The sequence below is a fragment of the Glycine max genome, chromosome 13, assembly GCF_000004515.6.
Source record: "Glycine max cultivar Williams 82 chromosome 13, Glycine_max_v4.0, whole genome shotgun sequence".
NCBI lineage: Eukaryota > Viridiplantae > Streptophyta > Magnoliopsida > Fabales > Fabaceae > Glycine > Glycine max.
Genome location: NC_038249.2, coordinates 38,449,782 through 38,462,467, shown reverse-complemented (window position 1 = coordinate 38,462,467; position 12,686 = coordinate 38,449,782). Strand labels below are relative to the sequence as shown.

Genomic DNA, 12,686 nt, shown 5'->3' with positions numbered 1-12,686 from the left:
AAGTGCATGATTGAATCGAAAATCTTAATTAGGTTTGAACTCCAATGTCAAAACTATAAGTATCGATGAACATTTTTTGTTTTAAAATTTAAACTCTTTGTTAATTTAAATCCTGGCACAGGTAGTTGCATTAAAGATTCAAAGGGAAGTTTGTTGTCTGTTGAATGTCCTACTCGATCCGTTCAAACAAAATCATCTCTCATATAAGATATTTGTGTTCTTAAAATAATCTTGAAATGAATTTCAAAATTATTAATTAAATTACTTTCTTCTAACAAACCAACCTCTGAGTTGCAGCATTCATTTTTCCCATCATCGAACTATTAAATATTATATATAGCATAAAAATGTTTTTTTAATGTCTCAAATGGAATAACTTTTGTTGTCCTTTGTTTTATTATTTTGGACAATATTTTTGAAATACATGTATGTCTGCCAATTGCTTAATAGTTAATTAAATAATGATACTGTAATTGACTGATTGGTATTTGGCCAAATTTCACAACTATATAAAAAGGATTTTAATATTTTACATTTATTTTTCTTTCTCTTTTTTCTTTAACTATTGTATCATCCATCATATTTCTTAATTTCTCTCGTTTTATTAACATATTTCACTTCTTTTTTTGTTAATTAAGTGATAAAAATGCTGCAAGACAGTTGTTGTTGGTGTTATAATAAGAAGTCTATATGTTCTTTCTTGGAGTTGTCACTAGTGACATCTTAGATGTGACAATATTCACCTGGTAAGTAGTGTGTGCAGTTAAAGGGAGGAGGGGGACAACAATTTAAAGACACAATTGGTTAAAATGTAGGCCGACAAGGTGCACGTTCAGTGTCATCTTTGAGCTAGCTAGCCATTATTATAAGCAAGTTCAAGAAGAGCACCATCAGTGGCAAGTGCATGTATCTGAAAAAGGATGAATGATTAGCAAAGAGACCACGAAATTAAACTAGGAAAGAAATTGACATAAGTCAATTGAATTTCCGCATCAGATAGCCAAACTTGCCTTATGTAGAAAAAGCTTAACTCAATCACTTATTTTGTGATTCAATTTGGTATGAGAAAAAGATGTTCTTCTAGAATAGTAAATATAACACGTCTGGTATGTAATAGGTGGAAGTGAGGCGAGGATAGAAAATTCGTAACACTTTCATTTTATATTATCAACATGAAGATTTTAAATTTTAATTTGTTTATGTTTCGCACCTAATTAATATCTCTTGTCCACAACACTTACCTAATGTCTAATAATTCCGATAAGTGTTAAATATTTGATTTTTTTGTTCAATTTTCAATATCTTAATAATGCTAGGATGAATATCTTAATTTCTATCCTTTTATCACATTTGTGTTTTTTGGTATAATATTTGTTTTTAAATACTTAATATCAACATATTCCTCACACCTACCAGACGCTACATTTCTTAGAAAAAAATGTGATTTTTTTTTAGTCAAATGTAATTATGCTTAAAATTCTCTTTCAACTAGAGATCATGCTGGAGTGACTGTCCTTGGATAATTGACCTTAATTGGCACAAGGTAGATAAGAATCAAACACAAGGAGCAGTTAGCTTCTTGACATAGTTGGTGTCATCCAAGCTAGGTGATTTTGTCCTTATCTTCTTATGCTGGTTGAGACTGAGCAGAAGAGATGCACTAGCTAGTTAAGGATGAGTAAAATTTGCTTGGCTAAAGTGGAGCTGAAAATATTTGGCTGAGGCCAAGCCATATATTGGTGCTTGGATGAGGTCAAATTGAAGATGCACTAGTCGAGGCCTAGTCAAAGCTTCATTGGCTGAGGTCGAGCCGAAAATCTCATGGCCAAGGTTGAGTAGAAGATCTTCTGACCAAGACCTAATTGAAGATGTTGAGACTGAGTTGAAATACTCTAAGTGGAAATCATTTTGAAATTATTCTAGTTGAGACTAAATAGAATTTTTTTTATTTAACATTTGAGGATTTTTTTTGAAATAGTCATAATATTTTTTAGAAAGAACTATGGATGAATTGGTATTGAGAATATAAGGATGATAGATGTCTCTATCAAATGGGTCACAAATTAATTATACAAGTGAATTTGATCTCATATTCAATCTTAATCTTAAGACATTAAATTTGTACATAGATTCTTTTTAGTTATATGTTATTCAATTTGTATATAATATGATATTTCATTTTTACACTTATTATAATTATACTCATCTAAAAAAAATGTTGATGGATGGTTTAGATGAATTTTGTTAAATAAATTATGAATTGATTGGATTTTTAAATAAAATTTTAATGAATATAAATAAACTAATGAATGATATTTAATCCATCTATTATGATCGGAATCAAAATTATTCTATCCATTCTTATTTATGAATGGATCTAAAGGAGGACATTAGAGGCCCCATCTCTTGGAATATATATATATATATATATATATATATATATATATATATATATATTTGTATAAATTAATTTATATATTATTATTATAATAATGGTCAATGTAATTAGTATAAAATTGTGTAAAATTAATTATGTTTGTTGTTTTTCAAATAATGTAAAATTGTGTAAAATTAATTATGTATTTGTTGTTATTATAATAGCAATTAAGATTATCATCATTTAATATAAAAATTAGCTTCAATTTTATGTTTAAAAATAATATTTTCTTAAAAAAATATTATTTATTAATAGTTAGACATTTAAATAATTATAAAAAATAATAATTCAGTCCCCTTATAAGGTTTCTGGATCCGTCCTCGGGATATTTATGACTCCGGTTCTGACTAATGCGTTGTGGTGATATTACCATTTCATAAGTGTCGGTGCTGTGTATTGGGACATTTATTTCAGTGGAGTAGAATCTAGATGGTGGAAGGAAGATACCTCAGTTGGCATTGTTTTTATGCTGTTATGGTTCAGTGCCATTTGTTGTTCTTGCTTTTGGAGTTTCTAATTGTTACATTCTAAATGTGGTGGGCTCAAAAATTCAAAAGTGATCTGTCAGTTGAGTTGTTCAATTTTTTTTTCAAGTACTTCCTGAAGAAACAATATTGAACTCCATATATATATATATATGATTCAGCCATGTCAATACGTTCAATCAGGTTTACCAACAACACAAATTCTGAATACGCGAACATTATATATGGAAGCGAGCTTCAAATGGTAAACACATTGTGGGGGATCTACGGGCAATATTCTTGGCTCACGTACAGTTGGAGCTTTGGTGTGTGGCAAACCCTGTTTATACATGTAGAATCCTGCATCAAGCTAGGGTGAAGGAACTCTGATACAATGTAGCTTGGTTTGATTATGCTGATCATTTGGGTGCGTACTTCTCAATGGTATGTCTCGGTTACAAGTTCATGGCACCATTGGCACGTACTTTCTGTGATATCTTGACGTATTGGGAGGGATTATATGGTTTACAAAAATGATTTTTTTTCAAAGTACAACAATGATTTTTAGACACTTCAAATACTACTCAACACTTAGGAGAGGGATAAAAGATAAAAAAAAATAGATACTAGGTGATATATATAATGTGATATAAGAATTATTTTAAAAAAATAATGTGATATAAGAATTATTGTAAAAAATAATGTGACAGAAAAAAAAAGAGTAAAAATTAAAAATATTAATGAGTTGTTTAAAAAAATAGGGTGTCTAAAACTCATTAGACGGTGGTTTAATTCATGTAAATTGTTTGTAACATTGATAGTTTGATTATGAACTGAGATAAATTTTTTTGGGTTTCTTCTCCTTTTACTCATTTTTTATTTGTGTAACAAAAGGAATAGTTTTTAAAAAGTTTTAATAACTGTTTTCAATTACATTTTTTGTTATCTAACTTGTATTTCAGAACATCAACTGATATTACATATATATGGTCTTTTCAAAACCTAATATGGACTGTCTTCTTTTCAAAATAGTTTTGAACGTTTTTGTGAATAACAAAAATATTGCTTTTTTAATTTGATAAATATATTTTAAAACACATTTTAACCTCCTTGTTTTTACTGTATATTTAATTTTAAGAGTTAGTGGCAATGTGGTATACAAAATAGTGTTTTATACCCGTCTAATTTTGAATTATTTCATAAAACTCATTGATAATATTTTACATGGATTGAATGAGTATAATCTTAGTGTATTTGACTTGTTGGCCAAGGGCATCCATGGGGCCCTTATTTCACAAGATTGCTCCGTTTGTCGTCTCCATCAATTTGATGTGTACTCTCCAATTAAAATAAAAATTATGTGCACCTTCTTTTTCTAAATCATGGCAAGAAAGAAATAATCTGTTGATTGGTATGTGTTGAAAATGCAACACTAGGATATTAGTTCCAAAATTGTATCACATGCCTTACCTAATCTTTTATTTGTTTTCAGAAATGGGAAACGAGCTGCAACGAATTGGGCATTAATTGGAAAAGGCTCCTACTCATAACTATTTGTAGTTTAGCTCAAAGATATTCACTTTAGAAAGAAAGTAAAAAAAGAAAAACATTAAATAAAAAAATTAAAAAGTAATATTTTTTCATAAGCAAAGAGAATTTATTCACTGCTACCCAAAAGCCTAGCACAAGATGTGCTAAGATTAGAAAATAGGAGGGCAAAAGAATACAACCGTTGACAACGCAGCTCCACAACAGTTAAGATTATAATTAATTAAATGAGTGTGTCTGCCAATTGTTTAAATCTTAGTTTGTAATTTTTTAAGAAATTTTTTTAATTAATAATTACAACTTTTCACTTTATTTTCTGAAGTATATTTTCTTACTATGTTTAATCATTATAACCTCTCAGTGTAAGGCAATAGTATAAAATCTAACTATTTTATGAGTGAAATTTATTTATTTATGGAAAAATATGTGTTCATTCTTATTGAATACAAGATTTTGTTGGATCAACAGAACTAGTTTCTGACCCAGTAAATTTGAGAACACTTGCCATCTTTTACATAAGAAAAAAACCTCTCGCCCTAAAATATCTAAATCCTTATTTAAGATCATGACAATTCAAAAAAAAATGACCAGACTTAAAAAGAAATAAGTAAGTGTCTTTGATATTACATTTCATCAACTAAAACTTTAAAGCAATAAATTTATGGTTGTTGATTATTATAAAAATCTCATTTTGTTTATTTTGTAAGCACAACCGTTATTTTTTACTTACGTACATAAATTCCATACTTTTTTTTAATACTGTTGCTTGAAATGAATTTTTTGAGAAAACCAAAAAGCTAACGAAGCCATTTACGTACGCAGAAGATATTAAATAATTGATGTAAATAAAGGGGTAAAACGGAGAGTCCTACAGAACAGGTCTTTGGTGCTAAAAGATGTACGGCCAAATATGTTGTGGCATGCACTATCGTCCGAGAGAACTGTCCCAAAAAAACCTGGTATAAAAACTGTCTCTCGAGAAGCCTGCTGGGGTAATATTTAGCATTGTGTATAACTTTTTGGGTTGGGTAACCGGTAATTATGAAATTTGAATTAATTTAATAGTCAATTTTGATTAAGAATGAGTGTAATTTTTTTATTTTATTGTTGTTTTTAATAAAATAATAATAAAATTAATATTTTTGTAATTTTTTATAAGAAGATTTTAAGTACTTTCAAGAAAAATTGATGCAAAAACTTAAAAATAAAAACCTTAAAGAAAAAGTTAAAGATTGAGACAGTTTTTTTAACGCACAAAACAGATTTCAAGTATAATTTTTTTACTTTATCGTTGTTTACTTTATCGCTCGACAGTCACCTCACGATTAGCGCAAAGAAGACCCACGAAGAAGTCTGTGCTAAACGCGAGGTCGCGTAAAAATTAAATTACCTTAGACTTATAAAAGGTGTAAGAGCTAAAGGAGAAAGAGATCAATCCCTACACACCGGGACAAACTCAGAGCTCTCCATCTGCCTGAGCATATCTAATAGGGGAAAACTCTCGTTCTATGTCCATTATCCTGTTCTCTTCTTCTATCTATGTCTCTTCTTCTATCCACCTCAGTCTCTAAAGTATAAAGTGTCTCATGATAACAAAAGACTAAATCCTATTGTTGGGAGCCTTGCGGACCAACTCTTGTAATACAACTTTTTCTTACTATCTATTTAATGTAATTTTGTTTTTATTGCTTTTTTCTGTGCTTAATTGTTTATTATGAGCTGATCATCCATATTATATTTAGGGGATAATGCATTAAAAAATGATTATTTTCTAAAGAAATGAGAAATAGTATCTAAATGAAATCATTGCTAGAAATATATTGATATTTATTTAGCTTATTTCATGCATTTCTAATCTTAACGCGAGTTATTAATTTTATCTTTGCAAAGAAATTTGAGAGAAAAGAATAGATAAATTAAACTCTCTATGCAGGAAACCAAAGATAGAGTATTTTAGTAAATGAGTGGAAATAAATATATTATTAAATAGAGAAAATCATTAACGTGCATCACAAATAATTTTGGCATGTTAGACCCCAACATATTTTGCATTCTGAATTATCTTTTTATCATCACCTTATCTTTTACTTTTCTTCTCTTTAAATCTTTTATCTATTTTATCTTCTATTTTTTTATCTTTAAATTTCTTATTTTTTCTATTAAATCTTTATTTTATCTCCTACATCTTTCTATTACTTTACTACTTAAAATCATTTGGTATACTTGACACTGAGTTAACGGAAATATATATAATAAACAATGATATTTATACTTGCACAAATAATGTTTAAAACACAAATTCCACGTATACATCTATTCACCCTTATTTACTATTTTTGTCCCTTGGTCCTTTCTCCATCTCATGGCTCTAAGCACATCTCTGTCATTGCTGTGTTTGTTTTGTCTGTGTACGTGACTATTCCCTCATATAATATTTTCTTTCACACCCAATAATTTAGGTACCTCTAGGGTTTAATTTGAATGCACCTTCCAGCACTCATTTTGACAATGACAACCACCACAGTAGCCTCAAACGTCAACACACCAGATCTCTTGTACCAAAATCATGTTCCCTATATATTCTTTTTCTAATTTTTATGCATTCTTTAAATACAAGTAATGAGTTAACACATTTGTGTGTTTTAATTCAGATGTCGCACATACTGTCTTGGATGTATGAAAGAATCATTATCCCTTTTAGTTGCAACCAATTATATTATTAAGTGAAAATTCTATTTGCCTTCTTGTACTTGAAAAAACAAACTAATGAATTACCAAATTTAACACAGCTAATACATATATATAGTTGCACTAATTAATTAGTTTAATCTTATGAATATATGTACGAAGAAAACTTTGCTGGTGTGTCCCTTAAATATTTTGAGTCACCATATTATTAATATAAAATATTAATTAATTTTGTTAATGATTAATTTTTATTAAATAACTTAGTTGATTATCTTTAATAGGATTTCTCAATTCAATCCTATTTTTTTCATCTATAAAATTTAAATCAAGATTTTGTTTAAGAGATTTAAGTTCACTTCTACTAAATTAATCAACATGTTGGTTGTGTCCCTTAAATATGCTTATTAAAGTTTAATATTTAACTATATGTGTATGAAAAATATTTCATAGAAAAGAAAAACTCATTTTCACAATTAGCTAGATATGGATTTATACAACTTTGGTGGGGAAAAAAAACCTTGGCACTAACCACCACTCCCCTGTAGAAAAGATGAAATCCTTTTTATGTATGAATTTGTTCACTTATATACTTCAAATCACTTGGCCTGACAGATGTACAGCAATCAAAGAGGTGGGTTGTTAGAAGCTAGTCCTATTGGATTGATATAGTTAGGGCAATAATGGTAAATCGGGTTCATAATAAGGTGATAAGGTTCATGTTTGTTGACAAATGGCAAACAATAATTGTATGATTATATAGGGAAAACGTATAGTTAAATATGCTAATGTCACTAGCAAAAGAAAAAAAAAAGGAGTATAAATATGAAAGAGAGAAGGAAAAAGATGATAATAGAAAGAAAGCAACTAGCATGGCCCATAAAATGTCTACTCATTAGCCCAATGACATGATCCCCATCTTCCTCTCCCCTATTCATTTCACCTAGCTAGCTTTCACCCTCCCCTTTTTAATTCCTTCCCTTTATTATTAATTTACAAAATCCAAACAAATCTCTGGATCTTGATCATCTCATCATTCAGCACCACAATGTCTTCTTCAAGTGGCAAAGATTTGGGAGAAGGATCAAGCTCTCCAACAGAAAACTACCAACAGAGTCCAGGGACACTTAGCCGCTATGAGTCTCAAAAGAGAAGGGATTGGAACACTTTTGGTCAGTACTTGAAGAATCAAAGGCCCCCAGTTCCTCTTTCTCAGTGCAATTGCAACCATGTGTTGGATTTTCTTAGGTATCTTGACCAGTTTGGGAAGACCAAGGTTCACCTTCAAGGGTGCATGTTCTATGGCCAGCCAGAACCTCCAGCACCTTGCACATGCCCCCTTAGACAAGCTTGGGGGAGCCTTGATGCTCTCATAGGGAGGCTCAGGGCTGCTTATGAGGAAAATGGTGGGTCCCCAGAGACTAACCCTTTTGCAAGTGGCTCCATCAGGGTGTATCTCAAAGAGATTAGGGAGTGCCAAGCCAAGGCAAGAGGTATCCCTTACAAGAAGAAAAAGAAGGCCTCAAATCCAAGCAAGGGAAACGATGAATCATCCTCCACCATGCACTTCTCTTGAACAACATCATCAGTATCGATCTCTTTGGACCTTTCAAGTCATGGTAATGAATTAATTAGTCTTGCTTCTTGTCATCACTGATCATGATCATAGGCTGTGCTTAATTACTAGGATGATTAACTCAATGTGGTGCTAGGATCTAGCTAGTTAATTGTATTGCTTATATCATAACCTAAAACTTATACTAGTTTAGTAATGGTACATATGGAATTCAATCTAGGTACATATATAATTTAGTTTATAAAAATCAGGACTTATAAGTCACAAATATTGTTGTCAATTCGTTAGGTTGGAAACGTGAGCTGATAATATTGATTAAATAAGATTTGAAAGATTATGTTACTCTAACCTCGCACACACGCACGCTCTAATACCCACTCATGACATGGAATTATTATGGAACAAAAACAATAAAAAAATTTATCTGTATAATTAACTTTAATTAAATATATATTCATTATTTGAATTGAGCTTTCCCCTAAATTTGGCCCTTTTAAGATTCTGCAGATTTTCTGTCCCATGATTTTTCAAAGTGAAATGACAGTCTCTACTAAGTTTCTAAGCATCAAAGAAACCAATGATTGAAAGCATTATTGATTAATATAAGGTTCTACTTAACATTGAAATTATTTATACTATATAAAATTGTAGAAAATGCATGCTTTTTGTAGCGCTTATATAATTCACAATTTAATACTAAGAAAATTATGATTGTATGGAATCTCTTTCGAGTAAATGTTGAAGAGCCTGATGCTAATTATATATTATGTTAACCTTAAACATTTTCCACCATCCTCACCTCCATATACCCCACTTATTGCTATCTTTGATATAGAAGATCTTTCCATGCAAAGGGTGACTGGATATACATGTCTTTTTTCTCCACTTTGTTTTATTACCATGTCAAGTACGGATTCAAATATTCTGTCTTCTTTGAATGTCTCCTTTCATACCCTTTAATAGAAAATTAACACTTTAGTTTATAAAAGAAGCTAACAAACAGGATAAAGAATATTAATTTTCAATCACATATGAATTTTCTTTTGGAGAGAGACAAGGAAGAGAATAGGGAATAGAGACATGTAACTTCTGTCGACAATGTACCTTGATTAGATCATGTTGTCTAGCATCTGATTCTGTGGAATAGTAGCTATATATCCCTTCCTGATAATGTTTTTAGTGTCATACATATAATTTTAATAAGCTTATAAATATTGAAGACAATTTGAATAGAACTTCATTAGCAATTTGAATGAGGAGCCTTCTTTTTCTTTTTTCTTTTTTCTAAACTAGTAGGTTATAGATTATATATTACATATTGAAGACAAGCTCTTGGTTTCAAGTGATTATTCCAATCACTCACACGTACACTCGTCAAAATTTACAGCACAGATGATTCTTTAAGCATATATAATGCTTCCTATAATACAACGTTCATACAGAAATCATGTGTAGCTTATAGCAAAGATCAAGGGAATATTCAGTTTGTACGGCTATTTGTCTGCACAGTCACTGTCCGTGTGTGGCAGCTGGTGGCAAGTTAGGGTTTTCCTTGTACGTATTATGATCAAAGTATGTGATGAAAACTATTTGTCGGCAGCTTTTTTGTTGGGAATCTGAGATTTTTTTGTAGTAGAGTAATCAGATTTTCACTTGTGTTTCCTTCTTCAATGATAATTAAAGAGCCATATGTGGACACCTCCTACTTAATTAGTTGGTGCAACCTCTCTATATCTTTCCCTACCTTCATTTTTTCCCCATCAATAAGTCATAGATTAGGAAATAGTTTATTAGATAAACTTCTTTTTTTTTTAATAAGCTTTCCCTACCAAGTGGGTAGTACTTGCAACTTGCCTTGTTAGCATTTAATAAAAATCTCTTAGTTTGGCTTCTAAATAAAGGGGCAAGCCTTTTTAATAAGTATTCATAAGAGAAAAAGATAATATGAATTAAGGAGGTAATTAAAATAAATTAAACATCTTTCATGACTTAAAAACATGCTATGTATCCTAACTTATGAAAAAGTTAAAAGAGACACCATCATGAAAAGCGTCAGATATATAAGTTAATTTTAACTTATAAAATTATATATTTGATTTCTTTTTATTTTCATTTTTTTACAAGTTCTTATTAACAAATTTATTCAAATTGTTATCTATATTATATTTTTACATAGAGTATTTAGCTTTATCCTGCTTAATTTTAGATGAAATATGTGAGTACCATGTTTTTCTTTTAAAAAATCAAAGTTAATTGTCAATTTATCAATTTTCGTTAGTGGAATATTTTGTCTTTTTTCTCTTCTTTTTTTTTTTTCCTTTAACCATCCAATCTTATATATAGATTCATTTAAGATACCATCTTAACAACCTCATCAAACAGATCGTTGCTTGGTAATATGCATGTTTGAATTATTTGATGAGTTACTAGGTTATATATTGCTGGCCCATGTAGGGTATGCATATCTCTTTTGAAATCTTTAAGTACAGAAATGATATGCGTCAGAACAAACAACAGCAGTTACGGAGTATTGATGGATAAAGGAATATCTATTATGGCCCATATCCATCCTAAGTCCTAACCGTTGAAACATTTGAAGAAATCCTTTTCTTTATTTTTGTATAAGTAAATAATACAAGTACTTGAAAGTGTAAAGAGCTTTTACTTACACTATTAATTATCTGATCATGTACTATCATTTGTAATAAGTTTCTTGAATTTAACAATAATAATTTAATAATCATATTTATCATAATTTTTTATAAATTGACTGTATAAAAATTATAATAATAATATATAAAAATTAAATTCATAATTATTCTATTTTATTTTGGTTAAATAATAACAAATTGTATGTGTTAAGCTGTTTACCAACACATATATAATTAGTCTAAGTAAAGTTAGACTTAAATCCTTTAAGTAAAATTTTGAATTTGAGTTTTATATATAAAAAAATATGATTGATAAAATAAATTTTATTATTAAAAAAGTCACATTAATTGTGAACACTTTTGGCTAGTTTTAATTTGTAGTCTCATGCACCTTTATTGTGATAGGAGTAAAAAAGTGGATATAGTGCCACACATCGACAAAATATTGGACTTAATTAAGTAGTGTTTATAAAGTTCGGAGAATCCTCATCTTAATTGGGATATAGCCCTAGGCCCAACATGAAACATGATTCATTGTCTTAATTGAAAGGGTATTTAAACACTTATGATTTCTGATTATTCGTTTCATGACAGATATGAATTAGTTTTTCTTATATATTAACTGATATCTATATTTGTTGTGCTTCTATGGTGAATTGTAAGCACAAGGTCACGTAGAGAGAGAGAGATTCGCATCATTTGGACAAAGAAAAAATTATGCATATATATTAAGCCATGCATGATTATGTCTCCTTGCAGGATAATGTAGCATACAATCAAATTGGAGATCCTTTTTACAAGGCACAGTCTATTGGAGGTTCGGTTTCTATTTGGATTGATAATTTGTTGGCATGCCACTCGATCTTTTTAAAGTTGCTCTTTTGTTTACCCGGGAGTTTGTATGATCCTAGCTGAACAGCATACTCATTAATTATATGACGGTCAGTTATGCCTTGGTTTATCTTTGCATTAATTCAAACTTCTCAGTTGCATATATACATATATAGTTAGTTTGTCATGTATTTTTCGGATTGGTTCCATTGAAGTGTAAGGTATTTTAATAAATTCGGGTTCACATACTCTTCCAAATGCGGGTCGATCAGCATATTGCTATCTTATCATGAATGTTAGAAACACAGTCTTTAATATATTATTTATTAAACTTAATGTCAATTTATTTAGTGAAACTTATATAAATATATTATTAACTTTATCATGTTAGTAAACAGTTTAGGTCGTCTAAAAAAAACAGTCTGGCTATCTTTTGTGATTGATCACTGTACAGTTAACTGAAATCAGATCATTTTAAGAATCTTTGTGCCTAG

The 12,686-nt window shown here is 29.8% G+C and overlaps 1 protein-coding gene across 1 annotated transcript; it reads left to right on the top strand.

Moving 5' to 3' along the window:
* The first annotated feature begins 8,131 nt into the window (after positions 1-8,131).
* Positions 8,132-12,458, top strand: LOC100306225 (Light-dependent Short Hypocotyls10-like protein). The gene is made up of 2 exons (NM_001248731.2): positions 8,132-8,753; positions 12,121-12,458. The coding sequence occupies exon 1, from the start codon at positions 8,183-8,185 to the stop codon at positions 8,708-8,710; it is 528 nt and encodes a 175-aa protein (NP_001235660.2). The 5' UTR covers positions 8,132-8,182; the 3' UTR covers positions 8,711-8,753; positions 12,121-12,458.
* The last annotated feature ends 228 nt before the right edge of the window (positions 12,459-12,686 follow it).

Excerpts from the sequence above, each read along its gene's own strand:
- LOC100306225 (NM_001248731.2), top strand. The coding sequence starts at position 8,183 with ATGTCTTCTTCAAGTGGCAAAGATTTGGGAGAAGGATCAAGCTCTCCA.